The sequence below is a fragment of the Pseudonaja textilis genome, chromosome 3 (assembly GCF_049901715.1).
Source record: "Pseudonaja textilis isolate UNSWEBS1 chromosome 3, rPseTex1.2, whole genome shotgun sequence".
NCBI lineage: Eukaryota > Metazoa > Chordata > Lepidosauria > Squamata > Elapidae > Pseudonaja > Pseudonaja textilis.
In genome coordinates, this window is record NC_141992.1 from 69,378,398 (window position 1) to 69,397,769 (window position 19,372).

Genomic DNA, 19,372 nt, shown 5'->3' on the forward strand with positions numbered 1-19,372 from the left:
TCAATTCTTTTGCTCTCTTGATGATAACGTATACTTTATTATATTCATCTATATTTCTATATATTCTTGGATGCAAGAAACAGACATTATAGCCAACCTCAGGATTTCCCATTTGTACTCCAACAAGAAATGCTTTTACTCAGACACTTATCTGTAGGAAGAAACCCCCCCCAAAAAAATCTTTGCTCCATGATCTAGTACTTAAGATATGGCAGCAGAATCAGTCCGAAAAAGCATGCCTATGCTGCTGAAATCAGTAGCTTGCTAGTTAAAAAGAAGTAACATGCAGCATTATTTGCATTAGAATTCTTTGGTTTGAACCATTCAAATCCATTTTACATATATATCAGAGTTCTCCGTTTCAATTATCTTTCTATTTTTTTAAAATGTACTGGTACTCCATATTTTTTAAAAAAACCTTCAATATTGTAGAGATAAAGAACACATAGCAGAAACCAGTTTTTTTTCTGAATAGGATTGAAAGATGCTTGTGTTTGCAGATTTATTACCCAGCAATGGTGCAGAGCTACCTGTAGGAAAGAATTGATTTGCAATCCTGAGATACTTGGCCACCCCTCTGGCTAAGCAATTCACAATGTCACAATGTTGATAGCTGCCCTGTTCTGTTGTTTACATTCTTACTCTTATTTTTGCTCATCCAAATATTTCTGGGTTTTTTGTTAATAGTCCACTTGAATGAAATTGTACCTCAGATATATATGCTGCTAATCAATGCAGCATTATTTGCATTAGAATTCTTTCCTCTCCTTTCTTTCCTTTGTTCGTTTATTTAATTAAAGTACTTTGATGGCACTGAGGGACCTGATTATTACAATTACAAGGTTTCACCTATGAGAATATGAAGTAATTCAGTAGCTGTCCTTGACATGGTTACCAGCTAACTAGGCTATTACTTCTGTATTCATCTATTGTAAAGTTCACTGAAATATGCTATTAGTAGCTGTGCCATGAACTTCATAATGTTAAAGAGAAAAAATAGACTGGAAAAAATTGCTGTCTAATTAATTTTGTTATAAGGTCCTGAATAACCTGAATTTTGTTTATCTTACTTTCTCAACAATGCACAAAAACAACAGCTTTGATTAGAATATATATTTAGGGCGATATTCAATTAGTATAATTTTGAGCTGGAATTCTTACATGTTGGTTTTAAAATGCATCCAATTTGTTTCCTTGTAACTTTGTTTTCATGAAAATGTTGCTACCTATGTCTTACCTATATCAGGTTACCCAATGTCCTTGTTCTTAGATAATAATGTAAGAATTTTGTGGGTTTGTTTTTTTTTTTTCATTTTTTTATTACAAGTTTGTTTGGAATGTAGGCCTTGTCACAGATCCAAGGCTGCAAAAATCCAGATGAACCCTAGTAACATTCAGTCCTTGAGCTTGTACCTGCATGAAGCATTATCTATAATATATGCCGTGCAAATGATTCAACATGTTTCTTAGATTTCCTTTCTCCTTAATTTCCACTTACTGTATATGCCCATAAGTTGATTATGTATTGCTTGACAGCTCTCATTCATAAAACTTGAGCTTGTACAATTGAAAAGATACAGTTGTTTTAGATTTTAGAGCTAAAAGGGCATGTCGCTGCAAAGAACCAAACTTCCAATCCTATAAGACAGTATTAATCATATCTGCTGTCTATTTCAGTCTATTGGAGGCTAAAAATAGATAAAATCATTCCAAGTCAGGATTTTAAGAAGGGGGGGAGGGAGGAGGAGGAGGAGGAGGAGGAGGAGGAGAAGAAGAAGAAGAAGAAGAAGAAGAAGAAGAAGAAGAAGAAGAAGAAGAAGAAGAAGAAGAAGAAGAAGAAGAAGAAGAAGAAGAAGAAGAAGACTTCGTTACATGTAACAGATAAAATAGAAATCAATGCTTGAGTTTGTCCCAGAATATAATTTCGGGAAGATAGTTTGAAATTGCATAAATATTTTGCCTAATAGGATTAACAAACACATGCTTTGTAAGCTAAAACCTGAAGTTCCATTGCTCTTAGAATGGTTTGGTATAAGGTATTTACATGTGACAATTTCAAAAGAATGACAGATGTTCTTGAGCTCTAGTAATCTTGAGATAAATGGAAAATCTCCACGGCATCCCCCTTGTTTTCCCCTTTGCTTTATATGAGTATAAAAAATTGGATTTTCTATTCAGAATTTCCACATAATAGTATGGATTTGCAGTAACATTATTAAATGGTACTATTCTAAAATGTACTGAAGTCTTCCTTCCTAAAAGTTATATTTCAAAAGTCAAGCGTTTGCAGCTGTTCTTGGTAAAACAATATTGTTTTCCTCTTTCTCAACTCAGTGCAGTCTTTGTCAGCAGCTTTATCGTGCATGGATGAATTACCTATATTCTGTTTTCACTTAGTTTCATCAGGAAATAGAAGTCTGCCAAACTCCATGTCAGATAACCAAAAAATGAAGATGCTTTACAACTAAAGTTATTCAGACTCTTTGGTCTGGGTTATGTGCCTTGCTTATTTGTCCTCCTTTATTGTCTTATAACTTGTGGTAAAAGAAAGAAATTAGTTTGAGGTTCAGCACAAAATATTATGAAGTAAAATGGCTGTGCTATACAGACGTATTGAGGTGTGCCCATTATTACTAGTTGCTTGCTTTCCTAATCAGTTGGTTTCAGGATAGTCTTCAAGGGCAATAATCTCTTGTAGATACATTGCCCAAATCTAGACAATTTGGTGATATCAATGGTGGTGATGGGCATGAATTATTATGAACAGACTTCCTGATCCAGAAACAGGTATGATTGGCAAACAAAATGGTTCTCCTGAAAATCTACCAACTTCTCAAGCTAGATCAAATGAATACAATTATTTACTAGTACCCACTTTCTTTAACATATAAGAAGTGGACAGTAGCCTGGTTCAGAATGGGACCATATATGAAAAATTAATTCATGTGTTCAAATCATGCATAAATATCCTCCCTATGATATTGGTGGTAATAGGCTGGTGATAAACACACAGAGTTGCTTAACAAGATAAACTTGCAAAATAAGGTGATTGGTGGAAAAATTAGAATTCATTGGTGGAAAAATTAGAATTCTCCATTCCAGATCTTGATGGCATTGATCCAAATCAAACCATCTCATTCTGGTTGCTTATTGTGCAGATAGGCCAGCATTCTGAAACAAACAGAGCTATTCCGAGTTATATATCTTTTGCTATAGAAAGGCCATTTACCATGGCATACTGCATGGAAGTAAGCCCCATGCATAGAGCCATAAATGTTTGTCTAGGTTGCTTCCAAGATTTGCTTCCATAAAGCAAATTGTTTGCTTCTGAGGAAGTGCTTTTGCATTTTGCAAGGAGAAAAATTTTGTCTATTGAATTTGGTCATTCATTTCTTTGTGGAGTTTAAAATCTGAAGAAAATAACACCCAGTCATTTTAAAGTATGCTTTTCTGTTCTCTTTGTGTTGTTGAGATAGTTTCTTCAATAAATATAGAATCTCATTTATTTCAGAAAACAATTTCTCCACTCACAAATCTTGAGTTATTGTTATTGTGAAGCTTTGCCTGCAGATTTTTTGAGCAACTTAATCTTGACACGTCCTAGTTTCTCCATCAGTGAAGTTTCTGTTCTTCCTTTAACGGTTTTCAGGTTTACCTGTATTTTACTCTACTGTTACTGTGATTACACAAAATCATTTGGGGAAATGATCAAGCCATTAATTTTACTAGCAACATCTATTTTTTCATTATCACTAGAAACTTTAATTATATCTGAGAAATGTGTTAGCATAGATACAGATTTAAAAACTGATAGGATACCTGATTAAAATTCTGCTAGCCCCCTGTATAAAATGTAAATACAACATAATTTTAGATAAAATCCATTTGCTAATGCTTTTCTTTAGAACAGAAATAGAAAAAAGGAAGGTAGTTAGACATTATGAATATCTGTGCTGCCTAACTGAAACACAAAAAACTCAAAAGCATTCAAATCCCATTTTAGAGTTGGAACAACACAGGATATTTAGGATATCAAGGACTTATAAAAGGTTCTTCTATATTGAGCTAGCATAAGGTCCAGCAGAAAGACAAATCTCACCTCTTTATAAATCTGCCTTATGGCAACCAGTCAACTCTCCAGGTCATCTAAATAATTTATGATGCCTTCCAGATAACAAACCATTTTCTCACCTGAAACATAGTGTTTAAGTTTTAGATCACGTATTAAGATGGCCTGTTCAAGGGGAAAAAAGCATGAAGGGAGGGCAACACAAAAATGTAGCAAAACCTCAATTTAACGGCCCATTTGGCGGGAAGGGGCATTCATTAAATTTCAATTTATGTCACTAATGTAATTTACATCTTTGGTTAAATTACATAATTGACATTTTTATATCATTCATATCCATTTATGTCAATTACATAATGATGCAAATTATACAGAAATGACATGTCTGGAGTTTGTCCTTTGTTTTGGGGTGAATTCTATTTGTCCATTCCATGCAGTAGCAAATGACTGGATAAAGGTCACAACAGACAAGCATACCTTGAAACAAATCTTATCACAATCAACTTACAACTTTTACTTTCTCTTGGAGAGAAGAGATTCCCCCCCAGATTGATTCTCCATTAAATCATAGATTTCAACCTTCAGTCCAAATTTTAGATACGTTTCCTCTCAGTTTCTGTTTATTCCCTAGGCTCTTAGCTTTTTTTCTCACCCTGTGTTTCAGACTGTCCTGTCTCTTCCCTGTTCAGACAGGGCTTATTCTCTTCTTGAAGATTTTCTTGGCTACAATTCTGCCTCTTCTCAATTCCAGACCAGAGAAGGGCTTAGATCCCTTCTCTTAAAAAATTATTTTACCAATACCATGTGAATTTTTCTGTCTCCATTTTTTTTTCTATATCTGATATTCTTTGTCCCTGATGAAAGAGCTAGCTGTGCCTTGCCTGAGTGAAAATAGGAAGTCTTGAATGGAGCGCTGAGGATCCAGGTTTTGCTACACAGTATACCAATAGAAGTAGATAGGATCCTTGGGCCCAACTCTTCTGGTGTTTCTTTACTACACTAGTTAACATCATCAGTGCTAAAAGGGGAGTAGGGATGGACGATGTTGCCTAGTGTGGTAATGAAATGTCTGCAAGAAAACAGCCAAGCTCACAGGGTACCCAGGGCATCACAGTTGAACCCTGAGCTACAAGTATTCCCTCCCACTGGTATAATAGAAGTAGGATCTGTTTTCCACATATCTCCAAAAAGGATACTGTAGTGGAGTTTGCCAGTTGTTTATATACAGTAGTTTGTCTTCTCAGTCTTGGTTGAGGTATAGTCTCTTCCTTCATGAAGAATACACACAGACACATATGATTTAAAGCTGGGGTCTCCAACCTTGGCAACTTTAAGCCTGAAGGACTTCAACTCCTAGAATTCTGAGAGTTGAAGTCCTCCAGGCTTAAAGTTGCTAGGTTGGAGACCCCTGATTTAAAGGATATAAACAAAGGCCCCAAAAGAAAACCAACAGCCTAGAGCACATCATTATCAGCAATCAAAATTCAGATATGCAAAAACAGCAGATAAACTCAGGGAAGAAACAATGCCCTAGTTAAGGAACGATCAAGGAAGAAACCACACTTCAAGCATAATTGGCAAGACAAATTATTATATATAAGAAGACCAAACTATTTTATATAAATAATCAACAAACTTCACTCCCCTGGAAACTGATAATGTTACCTAACATGGTAATGAAACATCTGGCAGAAACAGCCAAGCTCAGGGAAACCAAGACCCAACAGTTCATTCCTGAGCTACATATATCCTCTATATATAGGTTTCTGGGGAGCTATTCTAGGATAGTTATTTGCCCTTGTGGCATAGTTTTGTCTCCTATCAAGCAATGGTACTGGGGTGGAAAGACCCAGCAATTAGATTTGCTCCCTTTAGAATTGTTAGTCACAATATTCATATAGGTTGGATGCTACTGTTTATTTTTTCCTCATACTTTTTCTTTAAGTTGGAAAGGATTATAGCTCCCCAACTTGCCATATTTAGAGGAGGAGGAAAGATATTATACGAAGGGAATGTTTATATTAAAAACAGCAACAAAGCCTGGATTTATTTATTTACATATTTGCATGCTCCTCTATTACAATGAAAGTGAGTGGCTCATTAAATCAGGTATGGTTCCCGCCAGAGCTAACTGGGCCTGAAGCAGTATTTCAAAGTCAAAGTACCTGTCATTTAAAGCAATGTTTGTGGTGTGAAATTACACCTCTCTGCCACTTAAATCACTATTTCCTATCTGAAGTCAAAAGTCATTGACATTTAAACCTGTCTTAGCAAAATTCTCTCTCAAGCAGAAGCAAACAGGGAAAAAAAAACTCACTAAAGAAGCAAATCAAAATACCGGATCCTGCCTTTTGGCATCTAACAGACAGTGCTGATATGTTTCTAGCCAACCAGAAGATTGTTTGTTTTTGTGGGGGGTGGGGGTGTTAGTTTCCTGCCTTTATTATTTTTATAAATAACTGAAGGTGGCAAACATACCTAATGCTCCTTACTCCTACAATTTTCCCTACAACAGTTACCCGCTGAGTTGGGTTGGGTTGAGAGAATGACTGGTCCAAAGTCACCAAGTTGGCTTTCGTGACTAAGGCAGGACTAGAATTTACTGTTTCCTGGTTCTACCTGCTGCCTTAATCACTGGACCAATCTAGAAGATTGGTCCTATTCCCTCCTTAATGTTGAATATTGCTTATTCCCAATCCAACTTGAAATGTCCAGGATTGGAACCTTTAAGCTATGATATATTGAGATAAGTTCTATCCCTAGCCATGGAGAATACATAACTGTAGGAGACGAGCAGGCTGACCTGGAAGACAGAGTTAAATATGTCATCAGTTTGGAATCATTGTGTTGTCACAAAAGACCCAGGCTCACCACACAATTCGATTGACCCTTATCTAGTACTTATTTAGCTTTGACTTTTAGTTGACTCAATCCTTGTGTATAGGTAGCAATAATAAACTCTTATATCCTTTGAACACAACAAATGTTGTTGGTTATTTGCACCTGACAACAACTAGATCAAAACATAGATGTGTCTGGGAGAATCTGAATTTGTAGTGACTCTACCCAAAAACGATGCTTTCACACCCATTATATGTACATGATCAAATTTCCAAGTAAGCAGCTGCATGATATTTGCATGTAATGAGGACACAAATTCGGCATGCACAGTTTTTCATGCAAACATATAAGAAACATTTAAGAAATTCTCCCACACTAAATAATTTTAGAGTACAAGTTCTTTATTACAAACCATGTAAAACTTTGCTGGCTTTCTGTATACTGGCCTGAAAATGAGGAACATACAGTTTATATATATTAAAGTGTGGAATATACAGTTTATATTGTTGTTACAGCTTTGGACGGGAGATATAACTTTATTCGCAATATGTTTTAGAAGAGACTGACAACACTACTTAGAAACTTATGACCTTTCTGGAAAATTTAAAATTGTTTTTCACACTTCCAATACCAACTTCTTTATTTGGTAGAAATATGTTTAGAGAATTCAGATTGAATTGTAAGGTGTTACAAACCATCTGTTTTCATTTCATTACATATCTTTCTTCAGAAGGGAAACAGATGAAATTGGACATTTGCTTTAAACTATGGAATTTGTATTTTGTCATGTTTTCAATTTCTTAGGGAATGTATCTGAGTACGTGTTATTTTTATTTACCTTGCCAGAAGAGTATACTGATGAGAAGACTGATGTCCAATACTGTTAAAATAAGACATGAGGTATTGATTAATTCTTTTTTATTAATAAATAAATAAAAGCTTTTGTTTTGCTCCTGTTTATAGCAGTTTTAGAGGCTATTGGCAACATTGCATTTCCCAGGAAACATTCATTATCAGAAGAATAGTCTTTTCATAATCCCGCTGATAAAAGAATTCTCTAAAACCCTATAGTTGGTGCTTCCATTGCACAGACAAAACACTGGATAAAACAAAGACAGCTAAATGCAAGGCATCATGTTCTCTGGTTTCCTGCCAGGTTTTATAGGAGAGCTCTGAATGTATTTAGTAGTATGTCCAAGTGGCTAGAGGGAACACTTTTCTGAGTGGATGGAGAAACTCAGGGGATAAATAAAGACAAGAATAAAGAGAATCATACAAAGCTGGCAGTTGTGAGCATTATAAAAATAGCTTGGCTTCAGTATGGCTTTATTGGTACTTCTCAGAGTGAAATGAGTTTTATCTATGGCCAATTTCCTGCTGATTTTTTTTCTTTCAAGAGAATCTCTCTGAGTTCATTTAGAGTTACTTCTTATTAGGGTTTTAAAAAAAAAACTAGAGCAGGAATGTCCAACCTTGGCAACTTTAAGACTTGTGGACTTCAACTCCCAGAATTCCCTAGCATGTCAGCCAATTCTGGGAGTTGAAGTCCACAAACCTTAAAGTTGGACACTGCTTTTCAATATTATGAAGACACTTTCCACCAAATAGTGCAGTAGTGATTGTTTTAGAAAAGGAATAATTGCAGACATCAAAATGCACAATTTTATTAAAAGAAATGTCAATATTTCAGGAATATTTATAGAAATATAACATTACCATACAGACCATCAAGATCAAGGTGGAGAAGGATTCTGTTGAAATAGCATGTTGTCAGCTTACATTTTTATGAATAAATGCCTTGGATAGATGACAGGTCTCCTAAATGTGTTCAGGAAATCCTCTTTTTTTGTTTTTGTCAACATGGGCTGAAAAGCGATGCGAGGGTTGTTTTTTTCATAATTTCCTACAACATAAAGGACAACATCTATCTTTCTTTACCAAAGTTATATAGATAACTGATCTGTTGTCAAAATCCAGTCCGATCTAAGCATAGTACACAAAATTGTCTGCTTCAAACTCGATGGCAGAAAATACGACTTCAGCAACAGAGTGGCCAATGCCTGGAATGCTCTACTTGATCCCATTGTTACAGCCTCAAACCCTCACAGCTTCAAACTCAAACTGTCTACTATGGACCTTACCCCATTCCTAAGAGGTCCGTAAAGGCAGCATGCATAAGTACACCAGCGCGCCTACCGTCCCTGCCTTACTGTCCACATTTGTCTGTATTTACCTCCTTTCTTTACGTTTATATTTATACTTATACCTGTTACCTTGTACATGCTTGACAAAACAAATAAAATTTTTAAAAATGTAATTTCTTTGTCTCAGCAAAAGCAGAATTAGTTTCTTCTAAAACAAGAAGGGATGTAGTAGTCCTCAACTTACAACAGTTCATTTATAGACCATTCAAATTACAACAGCATTGAAAAAAGTAACTTATGACTTTTTCACTGTTACAACCTTTGCAGCCTCTCCAGGATCATGTGATCAAAATTCAGAGGCTTGGTAACTGGTTCATACTTATGACCATTACAGGATCCCAGGGTCATGTGATCCCCTTTTGAACCTTCTGACAAGCAAGGTCAATGGGGAAACCAGATTCACTTACCAGGTTACTAATTTATCAACTGCAGTGATTCACTTAACATCTATTAAAGAAATGTCATAAAATGGAGGAAACTCACTTAACAACAGAAACGGGCTCAACTGTAGTCATAAGTCAAGGACTACTTGTATTTGAGATGATTATGGTGATTTGGCAGTGATGGAACACTTTTACCCAGGACAGATTTGATAAAATCCTCATCATGTCAGTAGAGATTAAATTGGACAAAAAACTGATGTATTTCTTGGTGACATGTAAATGTTTTTGTTAGGATTTTCTGTAATGAGAAACTTGATTGATGAATGGGCTTGTCTAGCTCTGTTAATGCTGTGCACAAACAGCAGCACTTCATTTCCTTTCTAGATCATCCATTTTTTTCCTTTTCTAAGAAATGTTTCATGAGTTTTCTCTACTTTTATTTGAAGCCTGCCTTACTACTAAGAAGGCAGTGCACTGGGTTTTAAATCATAATCGGTGTTATTGGTGAGAGTTACAGTGTATTCTCCTATATTTACATTATGAATTATTTGACAATGTATCAGGTGAGTCAATGAAAGTTTCTTGTTCCAGGTGATGGAAACGCATCTTCTTCTTTGAAACATTTTATTTATAAAAACTGAGATATAGTGATTAAGGTGCCAGATCAAGAGTGAGAAACCTGAGTTCTTGTCATGACTTCAGCACAGAATCAAGCTTGGACCAGTCAGTCTCCCTCAGCCATAGAAAAAAAGCAAAGATGCACCATTTTCAAAGATGTTGCCTAGATTACTACATAGATATTTTTAGATATTCTCCAGGAATCTGGCCTGATTTGAAGGAGGAAGAAAGAAAAACAACAGTCCATTGACATCATGATTTCTTTAGTCCAAGCATGATGTGTAAAATATATTTCAATCCAATTGAAATTAAAGATTTTTATAGAAGGATGTCTTCCATATTACAGGAAGCAAACATTCTGCTGCATTGTGTATTGCATCATTCATCTATAGTAGTGGTAGCTAACCTTTTTGGGCTCAGGTGCCAAAAATTAGGTGTGCGCAATCGTGTGCCAGCATCCAGAAGGCAATGTGTGCAGGCCCCCCATGCCCCCTGCGCATGTGTGCACAGCCCCCCGCATGCACGACAGATACCCAACAATCAGCTGGCGGTTGGGCAGCGGGTGCACATGCACAGTGGGGCTCTCCCAGAAGACCTCTCTCTCCCAGGAGACCTTTCTATTTATTTCTGAATTTAAATGCAAAGGAGTTGAGGAGGTTCACCATTTGTATGTTCAGTTAACTAAATCAACATTCTCATTCTAAATGTTTCTCCTTAATTTGTACACTACTGTCATTCTACAATAGTAATAATAAATTCCCAAATTCCCGAAATAATAGTTTAGACTTAAACATGCTTACATTTTTTTTTAAAAAAAACAGCTATTTCTGCCAAATTTTATTTCTACAGTTTATGAAGCATCTGTTTTTCATGCTTACCCTTGCATGTCAAACACACCAGTATAATTCAAAATCATTAAACATTTTCGTCAGTTTAGGGGGGACTTCCGGTTTGAGCTTCTTCACCGACAGACCGAAATCTGTGATCGTGCGCAGTTTTGATCTGTACTCGCCACTGGAATGCCCTGAGCCGGCTGCTTTTGGGGCTAAACCACCCCGTACAGGTGGTGAAGAGGGGGGGAGACTGCCAGCAGGGTCGAGGAGAGTCACATCTCTCCTCCCCAGCTGGCCATTACTCCCTTTCCCAAAGGCGGTTGCAGTGGTGGTCAGAAATGGCCACCTCAAAGAAGAACTCGACCGGAAAAGAATATTCAGGAGGAAGATAAGAGAAAGTTTTGGCTGACCGGGTCGAACTGAAAAAGCAACAATATAAGGTACCCTGGAATTTGAATTATAAAGAACAACATTGTTCCCAAAGAAGACTTTGAAGCGGTGAATGAGAGAGGGAAGGGAAAGGATTTGGTTTTTTTCTTTTCTTCCCTATATTGACAACTAAGAGATTTAAACAAGAACCCGACAAAAATCCACTTTGACGTTAACAGGTATTTAAGCTGAAAATAAAATGTCAAAGGGATAAAGATTTCTGGATCCTCAAAGACTTTTAAAAGAAGGAAAAAAACAAAAGGGTGGGATCTGGAAAAATGGTGGAGACCACCTGGAAGTGAAAGGAATTAACAGTGAAACTTTAACAAGATTCCCCAAAGATACATTTTAACTGAAACTTTGTAACAAGATAAGAGAACCCCAGGAAGAGAAACTGGAAAAAAGAAGCAAGAAGAAACAGCTTTGGATTATATGGATTACTTGGTGATTTTTGGCTATTGGATCTAAAGGACTAAAATTCATTGGGTGATTGTTTGAAAGTTTTTAAAATGGTATTATTCTTGGAAGAATTGAGAATGGAACTTAAAAAACAAAGAAGATGCACAAGAAGGAAGACATTCTTTTGGCTTTGTATTTCAATTTTTAGAAATGGAGATCCTGAACCATGAAAAACAACAAGAAATGCCTGTAGAACAACAAGAAAGAAGAAGCCATTTTCAATGACCAAGTTTTTCTATGTGGGGAAAAGAAAGGAAAGGGGGGAAAGAGAGTGAAAAATTTAAGATTTGAAAAAACAACCCCCAAAAAGAATAGTTTGAAAAGTAATTACAACATTAAGAAGAAGAGAGGATTACAGAAGAGAGAATCAGAATTAGAGAGAGAAGGGGTCAAAAAGGGAAGGGAGAAGAAGAGGGGGAAGAGGGAAAGGAAAAGAAATTATAAAGGATATAGAGAAACAGGAAAAACATACAAGGATTAAGGGTATTTAGAAGACACAGAGATAATGGGTGAAAATTTAATTGAAAGAGGGATTCTGCATAAGATAGTATTGTTATATTAGAAATAGAAATGAACTTTGAAAATATGAAACAAGTGTGATTAAAATGATAGATAAAATACTCATTGTAATGGAATGGAATGTTTAATAAATAAATGAAATAAAGAGAATGAGAGAATGAAATTAGGAAAGGAGGGGAACATTTTAATTATTATAAATGTGTTATAAAAATTTAAGTGAAGAGGAATATAAAAGAAACATGAAAAAATTATGGAAATATTATAAGTGTTCCTAGAAATATGATACCCTATTGAAAAGGAATGTTAAAGATGTCAAAGATTATAACTAACATTAATGATAGAGCTGAATTGGAATAGAATAAGTATTTTATTTATTATTGTTATATGTATATTTTCTCTTTAAGAACTTAGTGTGTATTTTAAGAATGTACCAAGCAGAATTCAACTGGAAGTTATGTGTTATATTGAATGTTATAATTGTAAAAGCATAAATTGAAGTTTAAATAAGAGTTGAATGGATAAAAATTAAAAGATACAAAGGTGTCATACTCCAATTAGTAACTAAAGGGAAAAATTTTGTTTAATGAGAAAAGAAAATATGAAATTGAAATAGGACAGACAAAAATATAAATACAATGACTAGAAAGATATTGAAACTTAGAAATATGTATATATATAATTGAATTTAGAAAGGAATGAGATAATTAAAAGTAAGATTGAGAAAACTAAGGGAAGGGAAAAATTATTGAGAAAATGTTAAAATAGTAATAAGATATGGAATAGAACACAAAGATGAATATGAAATTGAATTTGTGTCTGTATAGAGAAGTGATAACCCAGGACCATGCTATTCTCAAAAAAAGAAATTTTGCTTGTATTATGTTTTTTGAAAACCCAAATAATTTTTTTATAATTAAAAAAAACTTTTCTGTCAGTTTATCAATGTTTTTGTTCATGTAACAAATAATAATAATGTCTTTAAGGAAGTACAAACAATTTCTCAGTGAAGTCTTATTTGTATTGTTTCTTCTACAGAATCCAGTCTGGTTCCTATCTCAGCACTGGTTGGTTCACCTTAATTCTAGCGATGGATGCCTGCTACAGAATACATGTCTACGGAATGATAAATGACACCTACTGCAAGTAAGATCACAGCACATTATTTTTGATGCATCCACAGATCTAATGCCCTGTCAAAATTTAATGATTCATTTGAATATCATAAACCCGACAAATATATTAGGCAGCTGCCGCCTAGGAGAACTATATTGGCATGGCACTTTATTGACAGTGTATTTAGATCCTGTATGATATACTGTATTGATTAAATAAAAGTATTTATAAAAATGTAATGACCAATGTTACAAAGGCCTCTTAACATCAAAGCACTTTCTGCCAAGTTGGACTGAACTGGAAAAATAGGAAGGCGTATTTGCTTTCCACAGTTTTTGTACAGTTGAGAGTGTTCAGGTTAGGATGCACAAATTTGTTCCTGAGCAGATTTTTAGCGAACTTTGCAAATCCCCCCATCTTCCACAGTGCCATCACTTAAATAAAGAGGCTGATGCGCAATTATTTCCTACCAGATTAGAAACCTATGATATAAATCATGTACACATTAGGAAGTTCTGTTACAGCAGTAAAAAGCTCAAGTTCCGAGTTGGCTGCAAAATCCAGTGCTTTGTGGATATAAAGTGAGATCCAATTTAAGGAAAGTCCAAAAGAGAAAAATATTGTGTCTTCTGTTTATCGTTCATTGCAAAGTCTCCTTATGTTCCACAAATTAGGAGGTTGCACTCTCACAGCTTAATTTGCCCCCTACTCTCCCTTCCCTGCCAATTACAATCCTCAAAAAATAGCAATAGTTTCCTGTCGTTTTGAAGAATGAAGGCTGTTTTGTGATCTCCCCAAAGACTGAACATTTTTAAAATAATAAAAAAACACACAAACACTCTTCCCTAATATGCAGGAACAAAACCTATAAACTCACTTATAAGCCTGCTATAGCCTAATAAACAAGATGTTATATTGTTTTCATATCTTCCTGTCAAAACCAGCATTGCTTTCCTTTACTAATTACTTCTTGAATCTAAAAGTATTATGACTTAGTTATATATATTTTGAGACTTTTGAGATTTTATCTAAATTCCCCCATTTTAGAGTTATCTAAATGTAGATTTTAGATTTTATGTGTATGTATCTGTGTGTATATGTGTATGTATGCCATATATACATATACATATACATATACATATACATATACGTATACATATAATACAGAATACAGAAGCCTGATGATGGCAGATGAGATTCTGCCGAAATGTTCCTACAACTTTAAAAGCACAACTATAATGACGTGGGAAAATACCCGAACAAAGCTGAATACCGTATATATATATATATATATATATATATATATATATACACATACACACACACACATAAAATCTAAACATAATAGATGCATGGTATATACACACACACACACCCCTGAATATCCCAAATATATAAAAACTTTATCTCTTTTTTGTCATGTTTCAGTGATATTGATGATGATGAGAGGGGACGTGAGGGAGGAGGGATAATAGATAGATAGACAGACAGACAAATAGATAGATAAATGATAGATGATAGATAAATAAATAATAGACAGACAGATATAAAATCATTTTGTGGAAACTGCTTTTAGAAGACTTTTTTCAGGTATTTGTAAGGACAATATTCATTTCTTTTAATAGACAAATTTTGTTTCCAATTTACCTGTATATCCAAAATATATAGAAAATCTTTATCTGTTTATGGCCTTGTTTCAGAAAGCTAGACTAGATCATCACATCAGGTATGAGATGGAATAATTCAATTAAAATTGGTGAGCCTAATCAAACTAAGATGTTACAGGTATATTTTTTCTACATATCTAGTGCTGACAGTTCATCCATTGTTCCAATATTAAAAGTAGTTGTTGACTTATCACTGCCTCAGAAAGGGAGCTTTGATGGCCCATAAAGCACTTCCAGCTGTTCTGAAATGTAATATTGCCCTCCCAGGACAAATGAAGCTGCTGTGCCCTACACTGCTTCAGCCTGCTCCCCATCCTGCCCTACACAAGAACCCTCAGCCGGCTCCAGTGCCCAAGAGGGCGCCATGTATCTTTCCATTCATCTGCAATTTTTGACAGATGACTCAGCCGATGTGAGACACAACCCTCCTGCAGGGGCCATCTTGTGCCATTCTGTAAATGGGCACACATCTCACAATTCTTTGGGCTCCATTTTTAAGGAGGCTTTAAGGATCATGGTAATAACATCCAGTTGAAGAATAGTGCAAGAGATGGGGAACAGGCCAAAAGTGTGGGTGAGCCAGAATTGTAGTCATTGAACAAAACATCTTGCTTAATGACTGCTTCCCTTAACAACTGAGATTTCAGGCCCAATTGTGGTCATAAGCTGAGTACTGCCCATATAATAATTGTAGAATATTATAACTATTGTATAATATTTGAAAGCCATTAAGGATAATTACTGTTCTCAAGCACCGTAACAAAGTGTAGTTATTTTCCACAATTTTTTTCTGGATCTTCTACCATCTTTGATAGACTTGATGTCTGTGTGTGAAAATATGTTAATCAGCACATTTCTAGCTTCTGAATTAGGCACTTCTGTACTGTCACTGCTTCTATCCTCCAGTTGCATGAAAGCAGTTTGAAGATAATAGATGATAGCCTTCTCTTCTGCCAACTTCTCAATGCTGAGGAGAGAAAAGGGCTCTCAATTCTTCAGTTATTGGAAGTCTCAAAGAACCAAGCATTCCCTCACTTCTGCTCCTTACAAAAACAGCTGGGAAGTTCATTGGGCCAGAGTTTGTACAAGTGTGAAAACCAACCACCCATAATGTCTCATAGTCCTTCAAAGAGAAAACTAACTTTATTGTGGTTTCAAATAGACTGCAACTGAGCCAGAATATATATCAATTGACTTTTTTTTTTTTGATGTAGCCTTCATGCTAATACCACAAAAACCCAAAACTGCTTTCACACTGGCCTTGAATCAGGCTGTAAAAAAATATGGCTGGCATTAATTTTTTTCTGTCATGCAGTTACAGAGTCAGAATCTTTTCATGCCCAGGGATGACAATCATGGCCATGTTTGGAACTAAAACAAAAGGCTTATCTCTTCGCTTTGTTACACTGCAAGCTGTAATTCAGCTAGAATCTCTGTGTTAACAATCATACTGTATGATAAAATGAAAGCCACCATAACTCTCTACCATCCTTACAATATACCATAGAACTTTACCTGTTGCAGTCACACGTATGAAAAATGATCATAAGTCATTTTTTTTCCAGTGCCATCGTAACTTCAAGCAGTCACTAATTAAATGATTGTAAATCAAGGACTACCTATCTGTCTTTTTTTTATAGATAAAGCAGCCTTCCCTAACCTGGGACTTCCCATTTGTTTTGACCTGTTACTTCCAGAATTTTAAGTCAACGTGACTATTCTTTTCTGGAATTTTGAAGGTTGTTATTACAAATATATGGGTGTTACAGGCGAGAAAAAGCTCCTTTGTACACCTACAGGTAAACATATATATAAAACGTATTTATTTATCAAATGCCTACCTAAGTGACCCTGTGTAGTTCACAAATACAAACAATGAAGTCATATAAAAGATACTTAATTAGAGTGAAGGACAAAATAAAATTAGAGATTAAAAGGAGAGTTATAAGGCAGAGTGAACACATTCAGGTTACCAATCATCACCAACCCAGTTTGCGCGCCACTCTTGAATATCCAAGCCAGTTGACAGAGGCAAGTCTTCCAACAATGCCAGAAGACCAAAAGACTATTAGTCAATCTCATCTCTGAGGACAAAAATATTCCATGGGATGGGGACAGCAGAAGAGAAGGGTCTCACCATTGTGGTGGCATGTGTGGGGGGAGAGTATTTCATGGATGTCTGTGTTTTGACTTTGTTCTAGGTCAGAAGGCTTTAGGAAAGTCCCGTATCACTACTATGAACCTGGGAGGAGTGAATGCGATGAGTACTTCCTTCATGAAAATGCACCCTACGGAGGCCACAGATTCATCACAGAAAAGAAAGTATTTGCTGAATGGGCTAAGAAACATACAATAACATTTACACACCCTAATTGGACTTTGTCTTGATGCTCGTTGTCCCAGGATTCCACAACATAGGCCCTGGATTTAAATGGCAATCCTCCTTAGGTGAAAGTGCAGAAAGTGATGGTTCTGCTGTGTGCTGTTTGTGTGTCTGTGTGTACTCAACTATGGAGGATTCTTATTCTGTCTCATTTTAACTGGAATTTTTATTTCTTAGAAGTTCAACATGACCACAGCTTATCTGCTTAGAGGATGAACTTCTGCTAAGAAAGGAAAGCACTGTCCTAATGCAAGCTCAGTGCTGTGCTGGGTTCTGTGGATAATGTCTCTAGTACTTGAATTTAAATGATAAATATTACTATTAAAGCAACCCACCCACCTTTGGGCAGTAACAGGCAGACAAATCAGTCTTGTAAATGTACAGTTTGCATGACTGCAGATTTACTGCAAATGAGCCACATAGAGATGTGCTAAGAAGATCCTGATCGCACTTGATTTTTAGAAGAGAACTGAGTAGGTCTGAACTCGGAAACAATCCATATGGCAAAATGGCTCCATTACCTCCAAGTGTTCTGACATGGTCTCCATTTTCTCAGCATGTATTTATTTAAGTTATACCCCCTTTTTGGAGCACAACTAAGAATGGTGTCTAAGTCCAGGTATATAGTATTGGGCAATGACATTTCTTGTGATCTCGAGCGATTCTCAGTTCTCGAACACCTACCTCACAAAGGGTGTTGTGAAGAGAAATCAATGCTAGTGCAGTGATTTTTTTTAATCAATCAAATATACTTATTTATATTTTTTTGTAGAAGTCCATGGATTCTTGGCACATATTCCTCCTTCTCTCCTATTTAAGAATACTAAGCCCGTGTGTATGAAATCATTTCTTTAAAACTCTACAGCAATATTCCAAAAGCTCCAGAAGCTCAATGTAGATTAATTTCTTCAAAAGATTCTTTTTTGCATATTTTTCCCCTCCTTTGATGGTAAGAGAGCCTGGAATGCTTAATAGCTGCCCATGTGTAATTGAAGTGCTACACGCCTTGTTTTATCCATGTCACAGAGAGCATACAAAGCATTCGATCATTTAAATTCCGTTTTACTTAGAAAGATTTATTACAGAGATATGAGATCTAAAAAGCAGGGAAAAAAGAAATGACAGACATTATACCAAAATTTCATTCTATTTTTTAAGTTGAGGAACTATTTCAATTTATATCAGAGAAGTATGTGTGTTGTATGTGTGTGTGTGTGTGTGTGTGTGTGTGTGTGTGTGTGTGTAAAACAGCCTAAATAACTTCAAAATCCATATCATTTCAAAAAGTTCCTTAAAAATCTGCAAAATACTTGGATATCCTAACTGCAATACTGTAATCATACTGCTAAAACTTGAACAAAAAGATGTATTCATCATTTTTGTATAAAATGTTCAAAGAGGCTAAGTATTGGATTCATCCCACGTTTTGTATTGCTTTGCTGAATCATGAAAAGGCGATAGCAAAGTCGTATTTTTACATATTAAAAAGTTTGTATAAGGACTGGTTTTTGTATTGTATATTTGTATATGGAGGTCTATAGGTCCTAGATAATCCCATTTCCGGTTACTAAGTACCATGCTGCTACATATTGTGTGGTTGTTTATCTTGACAGTATTTTGAAGGTTAGTTATCTTCTGCTCCAGTATCCAAAGGCAGGGGTGGGTTCTGACAGGATTAACTACCAGTTCGGTCATTTACGAGGTTTGGTGATTTACGATGTGCTTTCCTGTACGCTGCCGCCGCGCACCTGTAAATTGTCATCAGCATGCTGCATGCAGAGAAGCAGCCTTTCAAAAAGCCCTTTTTCCCTGCTTTTTTAACTGCAACTGTGCCTCGCACGGCAGCTGAAATTG

At 35.7% G+C, this 19,372-nt stretch overlaps 1 protein-coding gene across 2 annotated transcripts in view; it reads left to right on the forward strand.

Moving 5' to 3' along the window:
* The window catches only part of ST6GALNAC3 (ST6 N-acetylgalactosaminide alpha-2,6-sialyltransferase 3), a 317,172-nt gene extending 298,148 nt beyond the window's left edge, over nt 1-19,024 (forward strand). For both annotated transcript variants that reach the window (XM_026700193.2, XM_087930039.1), the window contains 2 exons: nt 13,391-13,498; nt 17,337-19,024. In XM_026700193.2, the coding sequence (XP_026555978.1) occupies nt 13,391-13,498; nt 17,337-17,523 (295 nt within the window). In that variant the 3' untranslated portion in view covers nt 17,524-19,024. The remainder of the gene's footprint in view (nt 1-13,390; nt 13,499-17,336) is intronic.
* The last annotated feature ends 348 nt before the right edge of the window (nt 19,025-19,372 follow it).